The 19,077-nt window shown below is 34.7% G+C and overlaps 3 protein-coding genes and 1 long non-coding RNA gene across 7 annotated transcripts; all 4 read right to left on the bottom strand.

The window, feature by feature from the left end:
• Positions 1-724: 724 nt before the first annotated feature.
• DWF5 (Ergosterol biosynthesis ERG4/ERG24 family) lies at positions 725-5,299 on the bottom strand. The gene is made up of 13 exons (XM_028052758.2): positions 5,047-5,299; positions 4,731-4,953; positions 4,576-4,631; positions 4,012-4,114; positions 3,863-3,928; positions 3,277-3,390; positions 2,879-3,005; positions 2,516-2,616; positions 2,237-2,362; positions 2,039-2,103; positions 1,614-1,695; positions 1,456-1,538; positions 725-968 (listed from the first exon to the last, which is right to left on the bottom strand). Exons 1-13 carry the CDS (start codon positions 5,190-5,192, stop codon positions 902-904), a joined length of 1,359 nt encoding a protein of 452 aa, XP_027908559.2. The 5' UTR covers positions 5,193-5,299; the 3' UTR covers positions 725-901.
• A 295-nt stretch (positions 5,300-5,594) lies between these two features.
• LOC114167645 (uncharacterized) lies at positions 5,595-6,127 on the bottom strand. The gene is made up of 2 exons (XR_014985251.1): positions 5,869-6,127; positions 5,595-5,786 (listed from the first exon to the last, which is right to left on the bottom strand). It is a non-coding gene; the product is annotated as an uncharacterized LOC114167645 (long non-coding RNA).
• A 657-nt stretch (positions 6,128-6,784) lies between these two features.
• LOC114167642 (protein SHOU4-like) lies at positions 6,785-13,653 on the bottom strand. The gene is made up of 5 exons (XM_028052756.2): positions 13,417-13,653; positions 11,587-12,537; positions 11,161-11,316; positions 7,411-7,622; positions 6,785-7,316 (listed from the first exon to the last, which is right to left on the bottom strand). Exons 2-5 carry the CDS (start codon positions 12,457-12,459, stop codon positions 7,124-7,126), a joined length of 1,434 nt encoding a protein of 477 aa, XP_027908557.1. The 5' UTR covers positions 12,460-12,537; positions 13,417-13,653; the 3' UTR covers positions 6,785-7,123.
• Positions 13,654-16,377: 2,724 nt separating this feature from the next.
• Positions 16,378-18,984, bottom strand: LOC114167407 (ylmG homolog protein 1-1, chloroplastic-like). Of its 4 annotated transcripts, none has more exons than XR_014985009.1 (3): positions 18,303-18,984; positions 18,167-18,224; positions 16,378-16,749 (listed from the first exon to the last, which is right to left on the bottom strand). XR_014985009.1 is itself a non-coding variant. In XM_028052495.2 (2 exons), exon 1 carries the CDS (start codon positions 18,927-18,929, stop codon positions 18,312-18,314), a length of 618 nt encoding a protein of 205 aa, XP_027908296.1. In that variant the 5' UTR covers positions 18,930-18,984; the 3' UTR covers positions 18,022-18,224; positions 18,303-18,311. The 4 variants fall into 4 exon arrangements, 1 of the variants encoding a protein (XP_027908296.1); XR_014985010.1 differs by having other exon boundaries at positions 16,378-16,740; XR_014985011.1 differs by lacking the exon at positions 16,378-16,749 and adding an exon at positions 17,067-17,705.
• Positions 18,985-19,077: the final 93 nt, after the last annotated feature.

Here is a 19,077-nt window from a genome sequence, read left to right as displayed (position 1 = left end):
TGATTAAATTATGTTTTTTGTTTTAACATTGTGATGAGTTTTGGTACTAATAACCTGTTAACACTATCAATTCATTAAAAAGAAAACTAAAAACTAACACATCATTTCGGATAATCTAGATCTAAAAAATTACAAATAAATATATAAAGAAAGAGATTATTAAAATATGTATATAAGTCTTCTAATATGTAATGTAAAGGTCTATATAAGTCATATAAAAAAGATAGTGTATTAAAAATTCCTTAATATATATATATATATATATATATATATATATATATATATATATATATATATATATATATATATATATTTGTAATGTAAATATATTAAGAGCTCTCAAGAAAAACGGATATTGATTCCCGAGAAAAAGAAATGAATGAATATTATATTGGGAAAGTTTTGAAACAGGGAGCCGTTGAATCAAATTTTAATACAATCTTGCTCTTTACATAGTCTATATGTTGTACACTCTAATGCATCTTGGTTACTACTAAACAAATATTATCCTAATATCATAAGTTATTTTTTAGTGTCATCAAATAAATTTTTGTTCAATCATCCAAAAGAACATTTTTCATTTCAATCATCAAATACTTTCATGTGGTTTTTATGATTGAAGAGGTAAAAAATTTAAACCAGACTAAATTGCACTAAGCATCGCAACCTTTCTCACACATCACTGCCAGAGAACATGATAGATAAACAAATCAACACAGCTGGATCCCAAAATCAAGTTCCGGCATTAGATAAAAAATTGTGGTTCAATAATTAATATTCCTCATATAAAGTCTACTCTAACATTCGTCTACCAAGCAAAGGCTGTAACAATATAAGACAACAGATGGTGTTCTTAGTTTTCACATGGCATAAAAGCCAATTGGGACCAGATAATCATTTTTCAGTATATTCCTGGAATTATTCTGTAGGGTACCTTGTCGCAATATAGTTTCCAGTACTTGCCATACCTGCATGCAATGAAAATTTTCAACTTCATTTGCAATGGTGATGATCCAGAAGAACGAAAGACTCTTCCAATTTCAATTTCAGACAACGTAAATGATTTCATCATTAATAAAATAATGGTTTTGAAGAACCATTCATTTTATTCTTTATAATTGTTCTACTTTTATGGAAAACAAATTGCTAGCAATATGGATAGAAACGATCTTATAAATTTGTTTCTTTTGCCAGAACTACCACTTTATATTGAGATGTGCTCAAGATTATTATTATTTTTCTAATACTGTTATTTGCATGCACACTTACGAAACAGTATAATTCCACTGGGCTACCGTTGTGTTGATTTCATAATGCTACACAAATCATGCCTATGTATCCCACCATTAAGATGCAACTAAAAAACAACGTAGTTCAGGCTAAAGAGGGTGTTCGGGAAACAAAATCATACAAGAGGTAACGTCAACAGATAGCATAATTGAACTGAACGCTTACTTGGATCTGCATCGATCATCGTCTCGTTTTGCTCGATCAAAGAGAAGGATGGTAAGAAAGATCACGTAGAAGTAAGGCAAAAACTGCAATGCAAAAGAAAACTCAGGTCAACATTCTCTCCAAGCTTCAACTTGTACAAAGAAAAAAGACACCCTTACATGATTAAAAAGAGCTGGGACTGTCCAGAAGAAAGCTGCCAGTATTTCAGGGACATAATGAAAATGACGGGATAATCCCCACCTGCAGGTACCAACGTTGAGAATTGAGAATTGGTAGTTCTTCTAAGACAAAGGTATATTTTTTTTAAACACGGGCATTTTTTTGATTCTGAAAAAAATAAAATAAAAGAGTACTCTACGCAAACAACATTAGGTCAGATATAAAAGACGAGTTACAGAAATTAAAAGCACCCCACTTTTTATAGAATTAGGACCTATTAAATCAATTGCCATCTCCTAAAAAAAGCCTCAAATGCCCATAATCAAGCCCAACAAATGGTGAACATAAACCCCTCAATCAGAGAGAGGATGCAGGTATGGTCTCACTTCTCAGTAAGCATACAGGAATTTAAGTGAAAACTTACCATCCAGAGGTTAAAAGAAGGCTTCTTTTAGTTTCCCCAGTAGTAGTGGTATACGAGGCCTCTATCTGCAAAAGTATTCATTATGTCTACCTTATATAAAAGCCTATTGGCAAATATCTGTGTAAGCTTTCTCTGACATACATTCTAAAGAAAATAGAGCTCAAATGAAATTTAGACAGCAAATACTAGGTACTACACCTTTGACGGAGCTTTTCCCCAGACCGTGCTTTTTCCATTTGTCCTACGAAATTCTTGCCTTTGCCTGTCACAGTCATAGTTGATGAATATGCAAAGAATGCCAGCCAATAAAATTGAGATCGCTAGCTGGAAGACAAAAATGAAAGTTCTCAGAAAAGTCAAATTAAAAAGGATAAAAATAAGAAAAACTTTGCAGGCAACTCCACTAACTTCACTTCTTGTTCCCCATTGCCATTGGACTACAACAGATAAGCATCACAAACAGGATGCAGATGGTACCTCAATGCCGAGATTTACGGGATGGTTGACAAGGTACATTCCAGGAGATGTATACACAGATGGAACCCACACCAAGCAACCCCAGCAAATATAAAATCCAGCTGCAAGATTTAAGTGCTGAGATTAAGTAACACGCATAATGAATTTAGCAAAAAAATATAATTTTAATAACCTATGAAATCTAATAATAACAATTCTTTTCTAATCAGAAAAAAGGCTTCAAATGGATACAATTACAGCACCCCCCATCCCCCCAAAAACTGATTTTCTCCTTTAATAACCTTGCTTCAAAAGTACAAAATATTAACACAAAAGAATAGAGCAGGTATGTCCAACAGAAACAAGAATAGGACACATGTAAACCTCGATCGTGTGCAATATCCATTGTGTTCCAATATCCAGCCTCCCACCAGAAAAACTTGGTAACATATACTAGCATTAGTGCAGTATTTACAAGCATTGAGTCGGATACTTTTCCATTTTCTTCATACTGTCAATACAAGAATACAAAATTATACAATTAACGAACGCAGGAAACATCACAAGATATGTTTATGAAACAAATTTAAGTTCTCGATTCATCTAGTACTGTATCCATCACACATCCTACTCATGGTGGTGATAAGTTGGTGCCACCAGGGCAATTAAGGAACTGCAACCGGGTAGCACAATCAACAAACCACAGCTCATATAAGCAGCAGACACAGTTTGGTATTTAATTGACTTCAATATTTATGCAAAGAAACATTATGAGACCCAACCTGTTTTATACAGTAGGTCAATGCAAGAACTGCCCATGACATCATTCCAAATCTGCAGTTCGTGAAAACTTTTATGTCAAAATATTTTCCAATGCGCGGATAGAGTTCCATCCCCTGCAAGAATGACAAGACATTAGAATGCTATTATTTACAAAAAGGGTGAACTTAATTCTTAATGTAAAACAATGCACAAGCGAACCGATTTTTACTCAAGCAATTTATCCTTATGTAACAAAAGTGGGAATTACAATCACAAAAACATCGAGACATTCCTACAATAAGAGTTTCAAAAGATCAATTGTAGCATCACTCACGAGTGCACTTTCAGTGAGACTATAAGATCAAAAGGTTGTGATTTTCTATAAGAACTTAAATGCAAGATGCATTCTCAGGTAATTTCAAAGAAAGACTCTTCAATCATACTCACATCTGATACCAACAAATCATATAAACCGGTTTACGCAGATTCATCATGCAACCAATCACTGTTTTTTTTTTTGCAATCTTGGCTATTTTCAATCGAAATAAACAGACATCAAAGAAGATAATTGGTATAAAACTGCTTAGCCAAAGCAAAGGGGTTTACCCAGTAAAAATCAATGATTATGTTTCCAGATGAGCCAGAATCTGTTGAAGATGGTGCCAAATGACCCTAGCATACATAACGAAGATCAGAAAATTCATTCAAATTAATAGGTAACAGATAGTTCGTAATTTCTGCTATTTTTGCCTCACTTTTATGTATAAGAAAATACAGAAGACAAAGCTCCCGAAGATGAGTGCTGAATATATTTCTCCCAAATGATCATAAACAACTGTAGGGTTGAATATCCCAAACCTGAAAAATGCATAAAAAAAAATACATGTGGTTCGTCAAAGAAAAAGTAAGAGACAAAAACACCCTGCTCTGCAGAAAAAACTTGTAAAGCAGGAAAGTAACAACAGTCATCTTACAGAAGAACAAAGGGAAATTCAACTTAATTTGTAATGGTTTGCATTACCCTACAAAAGCACAGAAACAAACCTTCCTTGATGAAACTGATAAATTCAAAAGGAAAGTAACATTTTTTTTTTCTTTTTGTTCAACCCAACATATTCAATGGACATTATTAGTAATTCCGAATCCGAATCCGAACAGCGTGTCTTCAAATTTCTATTATCGGTTACTGACTACTAGTTTTTGTGCAAAAATTGAATGTGACTACTACTAAGATGCCCTTTTGAAAGATAACAGAGAATATTGAAGATGGAGATAATGACAGTTAGAAGAAAGAGAATGCCGAGGCGTAAGAGGCTCACCACCAAAGGGCAGTATAAGTAATCAAGGTAACTAAGTACGCCGCCACGCCGTTTGCCTGAAGAATGGAAAAGGGAGACTGGTCAGTGAAGTGAAGTAAAGTAAGGATTTGACAAGTGAAAGCATGGATTTGGAGAGAGGTGTGAGGTGTGTTGACCTTGTAGACAGGTTGATGTCCAGTTGGAGAAATAGGGCCGTAAACGGTTTTGGCGGGCAGAAGGAGCTGAAGCGCTGCTTCAAACACAGCATAGACCACAATGATTTTGCAAGCAGTAGCAGTTGGTCTGGGCCATATTTGAAGGAAGCCCTGTACCCCATTCTGCTTCAAATAATTCCACGTCTCAGTAACAGATCCATCAGCACCAGTCATGGTGTACCATCTGCATGCATTCAGATCAGATTTGATCATACTGAATTGAAATCAACAACAATAACAACAATGGCGAAGGGAAAACGATTAGGGTTTAACTCACAGTAGAATCACAAATGGAGGACAGAGCGTGAGAAGTGAAATCATGGAAGCATAAGTGACAATCGGTGAATGCACGGTGTCACTGTTGCCGTTGCCGTTGCCGTTGCCGTTGCCGGACTTCGACTGCACCATCGTCTTCTTCTTCATCTTCTCCGATTGACTCTTCTTCTTCTCTCTCTCTCTGCAGACTCACACAGATCACACATTCGTTCGGACTCAGAGACGACCCTGCCATATATCACTCCGAGTCCACACTCTCATGCGGACTCCACTTTCCACTCTCAATCCATCTTATCCGCCCAATCCCATCTCCGCTCAAATCCTCACCGTTCATTATTTTTTCTGCGTCAATAAAATCTACTTCTAATTTTCCATTTTTAAAGTATTAAGTCTTTATTTCTCCCATTTAATTTTTAACTACAAAAAGTCATTACATATTTATGATATTTTTTCTGTTAATTAATTAGCTAATTAATTTATAAGTGTGAAGCTCACACACCTTATTTTGTAGTTTCCTGGTAACTCGTGGGACACACTTTTGATTCTATATTCACTTAAACAGCAGTATCATAAATAACACTATGAAAGAGTTGTTACAAATATTTATAATGTTACATAACAACAGCAACAGAAAAAAATAAACGAAATCAAAGTTCTTTGTGTATTTTGGTATCAGCATCAGATTGAGAGAAGGAGTTCTTGACATTGACTTCAGCTGCTCCTTTGTCTTCTCTTCTAAAACTGTTTCAAACATCACACCATTAATAATCGATTCATGGCCACACAAATTAATGAAGAAAGAATCATCTGAGTGCACTCTTACTCTATATTTGGAGGAAACAAACGGAGATATGCGTGATTGAGAAGCTGTTTAAGCGTATTGTACCAACCATTAGGAAAAAAAAGTCCTGAATAGGCAGAATAAGCAATTCTTAGTTTCTGCCACTCCCAGAAGGATGGTTTTCTCTTCTGCTCTTCATCATCTGCATTACCACTGCAGACACAGAACCACACCATAAGCAACAACACCAACAGTAACACTCTCACCGACGTGTGCTCCTTATCCATGGCGGCAAAATTCATTCTTAGTCTTCTTCTCCTTCACTCTGTGGTAGCTTATGTACACGTATGTCACTCGGTTACTGTTGTGTATGTGTCACACCACAAACTACCACCACTCAACACGTTGCTTCTTTTCTTTCTTACTCACCCTTCTCTTCACTACACGTTTCACTCACCTTATTTATTCCTAATAGCTATTAAGAATCGTTAGTAATTTAATCACTGTTCATTTCACTTACGTATTTGTATTATTTCTGACTTTGAATTTACTCAATTTCTAACTAGGTTTTTATGATGTTGAATTCTTTCATTTTATATATAGCAACACATGCTTTATAAAAAGCATTTTCATGATTAAATAAAATAATATTACCTATTATCGCCTTCCCTGATCCGTTAAAACGTATGACAGATCAAATATGTAATGAAAATTATCAATTCCGTGTTACTGTGCGAAAGACATAACTCAGGTCTATATAATTCTCAAGTTTTAACTTTCAGTATTCACCTTCGGATGGAGGAGAATGAAAGAAAAATGTGATATAATATGTTACTCCTTGATAAATTTCACCAATACTCAAAATTTGCAGCAGGAGGATAAATCATATGATTCAAGCAAATAAAGCCGTTTTGGCTATTGGCTATATTCAATATTTTATCCGCAGTTCAGCATCAGATAATTCACAAATCGTGTATGATAGATTCCCTTGACAGTTTCAAACAACAGAGTATTTCTGAATACACAAAACTTCTCACTATATGAAACCACGTCCATTAAAAAGTATAAAATCCTTCAGAAAAATAGACGAATAAGAATTTCCATTAGCTATACAACAAACTAGGAGTTGAGTGTGGAGGAAAAAGAAATCACCATACCAATGGCAGAATCATCACACTTACCAACAACGCGTATATGCTTACAAAATACAAACAACCACCACCACCACCATCATTTTGGACATGGGAAGACATATTTCATTAAAGAGGAATACCTACGAGGTTACCAGAGAGGATAACTACACTGGAATGACATCAATCTTTGACGTATCTTCACATCTCAAAACAATACCCTCAAGGCTAGCTGGAAATATACATTTGCCCCATTGGCATCCCGTAGTCAAAGGCTCAGGTGGAGGAACAATCATAAGCACATTGTCATTTCTTTGAACAACCCCCATTACACTAACCGTGCTACCTTCTTTGATGTACCTACAAAAAGATCAGTGACAATTACATAATCTTGAGTTATCCCAACTTTATTTGCTAGAAGCATTTTTGCAATCAACAAGATAAAGTATGTTACCCTTCTTTTAATTGCATTATACGATCATCGCTAGAAAGTTTTCTCTCCCCCAACCATCGAAGAAATTCAGGGGACATGTCTTTATTGGCTGGATTAACATCAATAACAATGGAATCATCAACATAAGGAGTCACCCTTGCACCATAGCCTGTTTTAACCAATGCTCTCAGGCCAGATTGGAAATCAGAGATATAGAAGTCCACCACATGCCTCTGCATTGAATAAAATGAAAGGCAAGTGAATATAAATTTTTAAGTTTCACATGTTATCCTGCAAAATTCACAATACACGAAGTGCATCCTAGTGCAGTCTAGCCACATTTAGGTGGGGGGCTGCAAAGATAAAAGCTTTTCTAAAACATACTTGCATATATTTTTATTTGTGAAAAAGAGCATACAGTTTTAAAGTTTGGTCCTCTCAAGAATATAATTAGTTTTTGCCATCCAATCCAACATGAAATTTTTGTTCCCCCAACATACGAAAACAGTTCAAATAAGGTGATAGTGGAAAGCTTAAATCAACTAGATCAGAATCCAATCCACACAGGCACACACACAATGCAAGTATCACACGAGCGTGAAGATATACCTATGAGAGTAAGAATATTCTTAGTAGTCAAAGAGCAGAATGTCATTATCAAAAGCCCACACCATCATATTCCTCGATTAAAAACAAGAAGTACATTCAGTGTCAGAAGTGAAACTACTGCAAGAACTTCTTTTTATGTCACTTAGGATAATATTTACATTTTTTCTGGCTTCAAAAGAAGGCTAGATAGAACTACAGATAAATAATAAAAATAACAATGCCTTTTACTCTCAATAACTTCAAATAGATTGTGCAAGAAGCTCCTACAAACCAAAATTTTCAGTATCCTTTCAGTTAGAGCTCAACGGAAGAGCCGTGAATGTCATTGGATTCACCAATATTCGATGACTATAATGGAACATTAATTTGTTAGCACTCTATGTTTGATAATTTTATTACAATGTAAATAAGTTAGGGTCAAACCTCAGGTAATGTTCTTTAGGTGCTCGTTGTGTTGTTCCCTTGTTAGAATATAACATGTACACTATTTTCACTCATCAATGATCATCTCTTCTTCACTCTTCTTTCCCATTGCTTCCATTTCAACTCTTTTTGAAAGTGCTTTAGAGCTTGAGACCAAGCCCAACACCATAATCTTAAGGCTTAAGCAACCAGAATCTCACCCTGGTTCACCTGCTCTCAGGCACTTGAAAAACCTGGCTGATTCCCTTCACAATAATAGGAGCCATAGGCTTTAATCATTCCTGTGTTGGAGAACTAGTGAAAGACTATCATTTGTGTTAGTGTCTTCATCAACCATTAGTTGCATCTCCATCCTTTTCAGGTTCCTAGTTAGAATGTACCATTGTCATTGTTGCTAGAGTAAATGGCCATACTCATCATAGTCATCAATCCCAGATATTGGCAGGAAGTGGTCAACTCCAAAAATGCTATAGAAAAATGGTGGAAAGCAAGATGTCCTCTCTTTTAAATAGTATACTATAAACTAAATAATATATACCACATATATAAATACTAAAAACCAAAAAAGAAATTCATGATAAATAAGTCATCGTTTACACACAATCACCACCAATCTAAGAGTAATAAGAAGATAGGAATGAAGTCAAAAAAAAGAAAGATGACAGTGAAATTAATAAAAAACACAAACAAAACACATTAAAAATTAGGAGAATATAAGAGTGGAATCTTAAGGAAAAAGAAACAGGATACCAACACAAAAAGGTAACACAGACCTGATAAGTGTGAATGACCAGATGTCAAAACAAAAGTGACTTTTGAGTGTATGAATGGAGAAGAACTAGGAAGGGTTTCGAACCCTATGATGTTTCTGAATAAAAAATGCAGTGGAAAAGGGGGAGAGGGTGAAGGTCACAAGTTTACCCCAAAACAAAAGCCCTAAAATTTCTCAAGGGTAAAAAGAATGGTTTGAATTGAAGGCCATCTTAGTAATGTTGCCATAGTGCGAGAAAAGACACTATTTTGGCCACAATGATTGTTGCAAGTGAAGTCCCTATGCCAATCGAATTCTATGGCCAGTCCCCATCACTACTTTGCTATAGCAATGCCATATCCCACTACCGACTACTATGCTTCTGATCAATCTAAGAACTAACATTTTTTCTTTACTGATGGCATTACTCTCCAAATGATTTTATATTACATAACAGTTAATATAAAAGATTGGTCAAAAAGTGTTGGAGTGTCGCTTGATAGCAGTAAATCCGAACCAGCCTCAATTGCAGACTCTTTGGTCTGCTTTGATTGCAGCCTCACGAAGGTGTGTTTAGTCTCACATCTCCTAAAGATATGCCTTGGATAGTGTTTACAAAGTTTAAATAATTCTTATCTTATAAGCTGATTTTATGATATTAAATAGGGTTTAAATGATGGTATCCTGGATTCATTAGTGGGCCACTTGCACTGCCACACTCCAAATCCATAGCTCTGGGCATGAGGGGTCTCGGAAAGCTGACTTATCAAAGTTCCCCCTAGTCCACTTAATTGCAGCCACTGTGGGCGGCATTAATTGCAGTCTTGAAAGGGTATGTTTAGTTTCACATTGCCTTGAGACATGGCTAAAATAATGTTTATAAACCTAGGAAACTATCTCTTCAATTCATTTTTGAGGGGTTGAGTTTGGCCATAGGTTCAAATTCTAAGAATTACAACTACTTTATGGTTACCCATCCAAACATCCCTTTTGCCGGGAAGGTGGTCACTGATTCTTGCATTTCGTACGTGAAAGTCTTTTAAGCTGTTATGATTTGTACCGTGAAGTATGTTAGAAAAAGCTTATACATGAAGATAAAGGACATACATGTATAATAACATACTCATAAATGTCAGGCAGGCATGCTCCCCTACTTATGAGCAGCTCTTCCTTTGGGAATGGTGTACTCATTAGGGATAATATGATTGCCAGAAAGAATAAGAAACAAAGTGTGGTCACAAGATCAAGTGAAAAAGTAGAATGTGAAGCCATGGCTTCCTCTACTTGCAACCTCATCTAAGGGAAACAACTTATGGAAGAACTTCACTTTAGGAAAGTTTTGCAAAATTCAAAAGCTCATCTAAGTGACAATTAAGCTGTTTTTCAGGTAAAGAAATACATGACAGGACAATCCACGTCGAGGTAAACTACAACTTCATCAAGGAAAATATTTTAGTAGGAGATATTATCACTAGCTTTATGAACTCCAAAGATACAATTATCAATGCAGTCCTCTCAGAGATAAGCTATTTAGGTAGCAAGATTGGTTCATATGAACAATATTATCTATGTTCTCTAGGTTCGGGTGGGGTTGGATATGTAATTAGCATAGTTTGGTGTCCAGGTTCATTGTATATTGTACATAACTATATAAGATGTAGTTAGGCCCAAATTCATAGTATATAATTAGTCAGTTCATGTAACTAGGGAAATTGTGATCCATGTATTAAAATTAAAATAATATACATTTTCTATATTTTGCAAAACCTTCCTTATTAAAATAATACATCCAGTATTTTGTTGTGATTGTACAATCAACATAGAGTTCAGTAAATGCCTCTGTTTCTCTCTCAACAGTTCCTGTATATTCAATTGGAAAACACACCATCTAACTCACTTCCATGGTAATTGTATATCAAGAAATCCTGAATATTTTATCAAATTTGAAATTTTGGCAATCTGAAGACTGAACAGATTAATGCAATTACCTCAGCTGATCGAAGTCCCCATGTAAAGCGACGATGTTTCGGGTTTGCTGCTTTTGAATCCCATCCTCTATATTCATACAAGCTTGTGGATGTATAAACACATCTAGGAACTTTTTGAAAGGAGGACTCTAGAGGAACATTACCGCAGGTAACCACCTTCAAATGGTAGAATTAATTACAAATCTATTTCTATCATTGAGGCATATATAAACAATATAGACAACATGACAGGTGACATGAGCCAACCATTCAATTCATTGATGTATGTCACATAAAAGCAACATACACCAAGCAACAGATGAAGAATTAAATAATTAAAGCGTGGGTGGTTAGGTGTGCATGTGCGTGTTTGCAGTACTGTTTTTCCAGCGGTCACTCACTTAATTAACTGTATTATACATGTATGAGTGGTTCAAAGTTACATACCCCAGAAACCTTCACAAATTGCCCATTCTTGGCAGTTCTAAGCTCTGCATCAGGATAACGGGAAATGAAACCAACAATGGCTTTCCTTCCAAAACAACTATTCCAAGTGAATAATGCAGAAACCGCAGCAAAAAGAACTACGACAACAATGAGGAGAATGGCATTGCGAACAGCTCCAAGAATAAAACCACCAGCAATGAATCCCATTACAAAAATCAGAATCACGGACCACAATATTGGCTTTGGGAAGTTCTTCCTGAAGGAAAATTCGTCATCTAGACTGAGATTGGTTACAGCAGGATTGTGTACTGCAAAAGAAGCGTGTGATTTCATTGATCCTGTAGAATCTAATGGGCCAGACACTTTCCTTGGAGCCCCAGATGAATTTAATGGGCCAGATGTGATAAGACCAGTTGTAGGAAGAACTGGAGGTATTGGACCTGAGTTTTGGCGTGTAACTCCACCAGATTGGGGGCCAGAAGACTTCTTCACTGGTTCCCCATGTTTATTCAACGGACCCGAGTTGGTCTTTTTCATTGAGGCTGAAGCAGACATGCCTCCAGCAGATACATTACCAGATGTAATATAAACAGAACGAGCTGCGGCATTTTGCATTATAGGTCCAGAGTGAGAAGCACCTGCAAATGATCCTGTTCTTGAAGGAGCATTATTTATTGGACCAGACTTTCTAGATTTAGAACCATCCATGGGGATATCAAACATTTTTCCTAATTCTCCTGACTTCTTGATGTCACCACCAGTATAAGGCATTGCAACTGAGCTCATTGTCGGAGGCTTTTCTTTTGGCTGTTCAGGCCGGCCTGATACATACAGGCCATTACTGAGCTGATGAGATGGGAATCTTGAACCCATCAGACTTTTTCAAAGCAGCGCAGAAGAGGCGCTATTGAGAAACAGTACCAGTTTGTTGAAGCGGTACTCAAAGTAATACTGCAAAACAGTGGAATGGAAAAGAATATTGAAATGGAATTTTAGCCATAATTCAACACTCAATATGGATAGATCATCCATATTTATCTAAAGAGAAAAAAAAAATCTTAGGAAAGCTCAATGAAGTAAACTCGTATTTTTTTGTTTTCCTAAAAATTGAAAGCAATCATATTCAGTTAGAGAAACCAGATTAAAAGTGCAAACAAAGGGAAAGGAAACGCAATGCTGTGTTTTCTGGAAAAAGAATGACAGAATAAAAACAAAAGAGTTAACAGGTGTTGATTCATTCCGCAAAAAGAAGCATAGGAGTGAGTGAAACGAGCATGTGGACAAACCAAAGCGAGTGAATCAAGGATGATGAGACGAAGTAAGTGTAGGGAACACAAGAAACGCGAATATTACATATATTTGCTTGATCCATTGGAAGCAAAAGCACACTAAAAACATGAAAAGTGGGTACATCTGGTTCTTCATAATGGGAATTCCAACGAATTCCAGTGAGGATGTTAGTGGAAGTAAACAGGAGCAGTTACTTTGTGAAGTAGGTTGCGTGAAGTAGAAATGGTGAAAAGGGAAAATTGAAGATGGGGTTAGTGGATCTAGAGGATGGAGAAACAGGGAGTGATGGATCTCCCTCAAAATGCAAACATTGGGAGATCCATTCATATATATATGGATTGGAGTTGCAGGAGAAAAGTAAAGTGTTATTGCAGTGAGGAAAAGAAGGATAAAAAAAAAAAAAAAAAAAAAAACTCTGAGAAGCTTAAAGAAGAAATGAAGAAGAAAAAGGGAAAATGGGTATTGAAGCCAAACCCCATTGAAGAATACTCATGAATGCAATGGAAGAAGATCTGTGTAGAAAATGAGGAAAGTGTGTACCTTGAAGATGGAAGATGAACGATTGAAGATTGAAGATTTAGCAGAATCAAAGAGAGTGGTGATGAGGTTGAGGCTGAGATCCCATCTTCATAGCATTGCAGTACCCATCTCTCTCACTTCACACTTCAAAATCTTCACTTTCTCTCTCTCTCTCTCTCTCTCTCTCTCTCTTTCTTTCTTCTCTGTTGTTACTGTTATTATTGAAAGTTAAAAACTCTCTCTTCAACCACTGGTAGGTTGTCTCGTCCCGCAAAAACCACCAAACAAAGCAACGTATAATTTATTTATTTCCAAAATATCATTATTATTATTATTATTATTATTATTATTATTATTATTAACTCATCGAACACACACATGCCAACTATTTCATCTTCTTCTTTTGTTATTCCAATGGTTACGAAAATTATTAATTGATGTTTCTCAATTTTGTGTCACTCATCAATGCCCTAAAACAATTTTCCTTGCATTAGTTTAAACCAAATTAGACAATTATTAAGGAACAATTAGGAGAATTTTACACTCCTACCCAGGTGGAGCTTTATTCTATAAAGGCTATGTAGAATAAACAATTCAATTTGACAAATATTTGTTTGGAAATATGTTGTTAATTATGTATGAGTATAACTTTCTCATAATTTAATTAGACAACGAATTTTAGTTGATATTATAGTTTTAAATGATTTTTTAAACCGTAAAATTTCATTTTAACTTTATTTGTTCTGACACTACAAAATAAAGTTCCAACCTCTATAATTAGAACAGAGAATTCAAAGAACGAGATCCCCATTTTTTTTTTTCATATTTTCAATTAAACATCATCAACATTTTCTGTTTTTGGATATGTATGTCGTACAATATATTGCAACCAAGAAAAGGAAAATACATCTCAATCATTTAAATCATCATTATTTTAAATTTATATATGCGTTTTATCTTCTTTACCACTTGTTCCTCTGAGTTTGCCTTCTTTTATGTCTGTTTGTAAATTGATTTTTTAAATATTTATAATTAAAAAACAATATTGTATCCTAATGCTAATTATTTGATTATAGCAATTTATATATTTAAAAATAAAATCATAAATAAGTATTTACGTGTGGAGTTTATCAAATAAAATATTAGATATAATATCACTTTTCACTGACCATTCCAATTTGCAATGTAAAATGAAGTTAATAAATAAACTGGAAAGGCCAATAAAAAATTGTTACTCTTCTATTGAAGCAACCATAGTAATGGTGCCAAGTGTATATGAGATTATGAGGTTTTGTGTGATTATTGACAATCACAAATTTTTCTCATTTTTGCAATTTTTCAATATGCAAATAAATTAATATATATGGTCAGATGCATAAATTTTCTAATAATTTTAACATATAAATGCAACTTTTGCTTAAACCGTAGGAAAAACATCTTCTCATGACGTAAGCATGTGCGTGCAAGCAGTTTATTTACCAAATGTAATTACAAAAACAGGATATGATTAAATGTTGCGACAGTAATTTTGAATAAAATTAATTTTGAAATATATCTTATAAAGAAAATGTCATATCCTTAAACTTAACTGAAAATCTTATTTAGAATAATTCCAACTAAAAACATTTTTTATGTTCAGATCAATTATTTAATCTATAATCAATCACATGAATACTTATTTTAAATTTTATCAATTGTTATTTTTGATAATTTTGGATCATCCAACACAAATCCAAGATTTCATTTCAATTGTTCGCTATATACACATATGTACGAGGTTGTTTGTCGGTCACTCTAATTCTTAAAACTATAACTCTTATTTATGAAATATTTAGCTATATTCAAACTCGAGATAACCCATTAATATGGCATAATAATGAAGAACTTGAATTATTTGTGCAAAATGTTGAGTTATAGAAACAATAATATGGAAAATTTGGCGGAGTCGGAATATAGTGAGAAGTGAAGCAGTTCTTGTACATTAAATATATTATTAATTTAATATTATGTGCACTTCTTGGTAGTTCATACCAACTGTAATACATGTGCACAAATTGTAACCATTAATGTCTATAACTTTACTTGTTTAGCATAAGTTCAGTCACTTATTGAATCAAATTTCTCTCTTTAACATTTCTTCTAATATAATTAGGGATAATCCGTTGTAATAATAATAAAGTATAATTATCTATTTATTCCCTCAATTTTTTAAGTTTATTGAATTTAGTTTATGAATTTTTAAAAGATTTAATTTAGCATCCTATTTTTTTAAAAGTAGATCAATTTAATACCTTCCATTATATTTTAATTAATACCGTTTATATAACAGTTACTATCCAATAAATTAAACAACTAATATTAAATATACTAAATAATATACTTGATAAAAATACATCAATAAAAAGACTAAAATAATATTAAGTATACTAAACAAACAAACAAACCGAATTAAGAACTTCACTCACGTTTTGATTACACGTGTTAACGGAAATATAGCAAAAAAAATACTAAACTAAACTACTTTAAAAAAATAAAAATACCAAATTTAACTTTCCAAAAATTCAAAAATTAAAATGAACATTCCAAAAATTCAAAGAAAAAATTGAACTAACTCAAAAGAATTGAAGTACCAACAATAATTATACCTAATAATAATGAGTTACGGGAGTTCAGTTGAGCCTAAAAGTTAATTGTTTGCTGAAATTGTTAGCACTAGATACATGTTTGCGTTTCTCCAAAGATACCAGTTATTTTATTCTCAACACAAATAATTTGGTTTGTTAAACAGATACCAGTTATTTTATTCTCAACACACATCATTTGGTTGCTGTTTAACGGTAGGAACTCATGCTTTTTCTCGTTTAAATTAAATTTACTTACTTGCAAGTTGCCATTAAAGTTTTTTAATTACAAACATGGTTACAACATTGTCCCATCATTAACCAAAATGAAAAAGTATTTCAGACATTGCTTGTAGTAAGGTTTTCTAAAATTTAAAGGTAGATGCCATTTCACATTCATTAAACAGACGATCCTCATACTCAAAAACAGTAAACAAAGTATCTTACGAGAAACATATTCATCATCACTGGTAGAGAAACATTTATTTTTGAAGAAAATTAACGAAATACATTGCCATGCACCCAATAATTAATAAAGATTTTGAAATCTTGTTGGCTTGTCGATTGTCACATGTAATTCAAAAATCATGAAATTTCAATACAAATGCAGATTTAAATCTAAGTGGCCCCTGTAAAGAATTGGCTTCCGACAAAACGCAAGGACCTCATTTGATGTATAGCACAAATCTTACCCAATGAGAAATGACTTCAGCTGTTGTCCCTACTGCAATATCTAAATATAAAGATGTCACTATGGTGATATCCAAATATTATATGTTGTCAATTTATTAAAAAGATAATATCATAAATATCACCGATTGAAGATTTAAATATTTTAAAAATATTTTCAATATACAGTTACGAAAGACAAAAAAAATACTGTAAAGAATGATGTGGCATTATCATAACTTCTAATGAGTTTGATTATAAATGAAATGACTTTTCAAAGATTTACTTGACCTTTCACAATTTTTATGTATGTATTACTTATAAACTGTCCTAGTCCCTAATTCCACTTTAATTTTTGCTGTTATAGGCATTTAACTCCCATTAAGTAAAACCACAAATTTATAGCTGGAGTGATGATTTGTAGTAATTTAACAACCATCAGAAATTGTGACACTTCTATACACAAATTATATTTTGTGGCAGTTTTACTTCAATAGATTGAAGACATTTAATCACTCATGCAGAGTATCAAAACAGAACTAAAATACATTTGTAATGTAAGGAACCTAGCTCATACATACAGTTTCTACACAAAAGGGCCTAAATGTAAAGATAATATGAGAAGGCACCTTATCTTGTTTGATATACAGAGAGAGGAATGAAGTTACCATAATCTTGAAGAAGAGCATAATACAGAGGTGAGGGGAAACTTTGGCAAGAATCAAAATACACACAATACATACAGAACAAGATGTGTCAAACTTTATAAAACAAAAGAATTACTCGTATTTGCATCTGCCTTACAAATGCATGTATCTTTTTATTTCCACGTCCAAAACAGCAAACACAGAAGCTACTCTGTATAGCTTCTGCTGGATCCAAACACAGCTAATAACATTAAATTTTACCATTCCAAACAGTGTGTATAGAAATTCAGATAAAATAGATCAGTTATAATGATTGCTTAAAAATTTAATAAGATTAATGTAGTGATACTTTTCCGCAAAACTGCTGCGTAACCTATCACCAAAATCAGGCAATTAAGCGCCTCGTTGCATTTGCAAACTAAAGAAACAAATTTCAGAACTACAGGAGAAAGGAAAATAAAAGAAAAGAAAAGAAAATCAGAAGTTATTCTATTTTGTACTTTCTTTCTGTACCCAAAGGAAAGAAAGAAATTGACAGTGTACCTGAAAGCTTTGACAAATAAAGTTATGAAATGATGAAGACGAAGTGGTTAGTGAAAGCATATCAGATAGTTGTTATCTTGTTAGTTAGAGAGTGCTATCGGGTTAGTTGGGGTGTGCATAAATAAGTAGGAATGATTGATGCAGGGTGAACAGGAAAATTTCCGCGAACGTAATATTGAAATAATTTCAATAAAGATAGAAGAAGTTGGTGACTAAAAACAGAGTATGTCTGAAAATGAAAAGCAACAACCTTAACCACATAGACAAAACGGAGTATAAACTGTAAGTAACCTAATAGCGGAAGTTTGGTTCATACGAAGAAGACGCGCAGCGAAATGGATTCATGGTCCTGTAAGACAAGATAGTGAGATTGGGATTGAAAGTCAAATTCAGCACATGAAGTGAGAGAGTGAGAGAGTGAGAGTACCTGCGAAGATCAGATAGCAGTTTGGAGAATAGAGCCGAGAGTGCCCAAAACGGCGAAAGCGAGAAGAGGACTAACGTCGAGGGTGTCAAAAACGGGGGGAATAATGTTACGGAAGAGATTGAGATAGGGATCGCAGAGGTCACGGATTGCGGATAGAGGCTGCCGTTCCCACGGGATGTTCGGGAACCAACTCAGCAAAACCCTAACCATCAAAACGCCGCTGTATATGTCCAGCCACTTCCCCAGCCCGGCCGCCACCACCGTCAGCGGCGTGTTCAGCACCCCGCTCGGCTGGTTCCGCACCGCCGCGAAGAACAGCGGGCCCATGGTGGACACGGTGTTGGCACTTATACCCGACAATTTCCCGAGCGGAACCGACTTGGCCAACAACACGGCGAGTCCCATGAGCGTGGTGAGCGTGCGAGTGCATCCCCGGAGACAATCGGTGAGGGTTTCTCTGGGGGCGATAACAGGTGGCGGTGGTTGGTTGCAGTGGCACTTGACGCAGAGCGGTTGAGATTGAGATCTGAGATTGAAGGCAGAGGAAGAAGGTGTTGGGCTGCGCGAGAAGAAAGGGTGGAAACGAAAGGCGTGCGAAGACACAGCCACTGACGAGGCCATGGCCATCTCCAGATAGAGCTCAGAGACGCAGAAGTTAGGGATTTGGTTAAGGAAATTATTCCCAATATATATTTTTATATATATTATTCACTTTCAAAATTTATATATATATTTTTATTTATTTATTTATCCTTCCTTTGCGTTACTCATGGGC

This window comes from Vigna unguiculata, chromosome 10 (assembly GCF_037176805.1).
Source record: "Vigna unguiculata cultivar grain cowpea cultivar isolate G323 ecotype 2 chromosome 10, ASM3717680v1, whole genome shotgun sequence".
NCBI classification, from domain to species: Eukaryota; Viridiplantae; Streptophyta; class Magnoliopsida; order Fabales; family Fabaceae; genus Vigna; species Vigna unguiculata.
Note: the sequence above shows the minus strand (reverse complement) of the source record. Positions and strands in the feature narration are given on the sequence as shown.

Bases quoted from the DNA above. Each gene is read 5' to 3' on its own strand.
- DWF5 (XM_028052758.2), bottom strand. From the start codon at position 5,192: ATGAAGAAGAAGACGATGGTGCAGTCGAAGTCCGGCAACGGCAACGGC. The intron at 3,929-4,011 runs GTGAGGCAAAAA...TATGTATGCTAG, and splicing joins GTATTTTCTTATACATAAAA to GGTCATTTGGCACCATCTTC. The intron at 3,006-3,276 runs GTTGGGTCTCAT...TTGTATTGACAG, and splicing joins TGACCTACTGTATAAAACAG to TATGAAGAAAATGGAAAAGT.
- LOC114167642 (XM_028052756.2), bottom strand. From the start codon at position 12,459: ATGGGTTCAAGATTCCCATCTCATCAGCTCAGTAATGGCCTGTATGTA. The intron at 11,317-11,586 runs GTATGTAACTTT...TACCATTTGAAG, and splicing joins AATTTGTGAAGGTTTCTGGG to GTGGTTACCTGCGGTAATGT. The intron at 7,317-7,410 runs GTAACATACTTT...ATCTTTTTGTAG, and splicing joins ATAATGCAATTAAAAGAAGG to GTACATCAAAGAAGGTAGCA.
- LOC114167407 (XM_028052495.2), bottom strand. From the start codon at position 18,929: ATGGCCATGGCCTCGTCAGTGGCTGTGTCTTCGCACGCCTTTCGTTTC.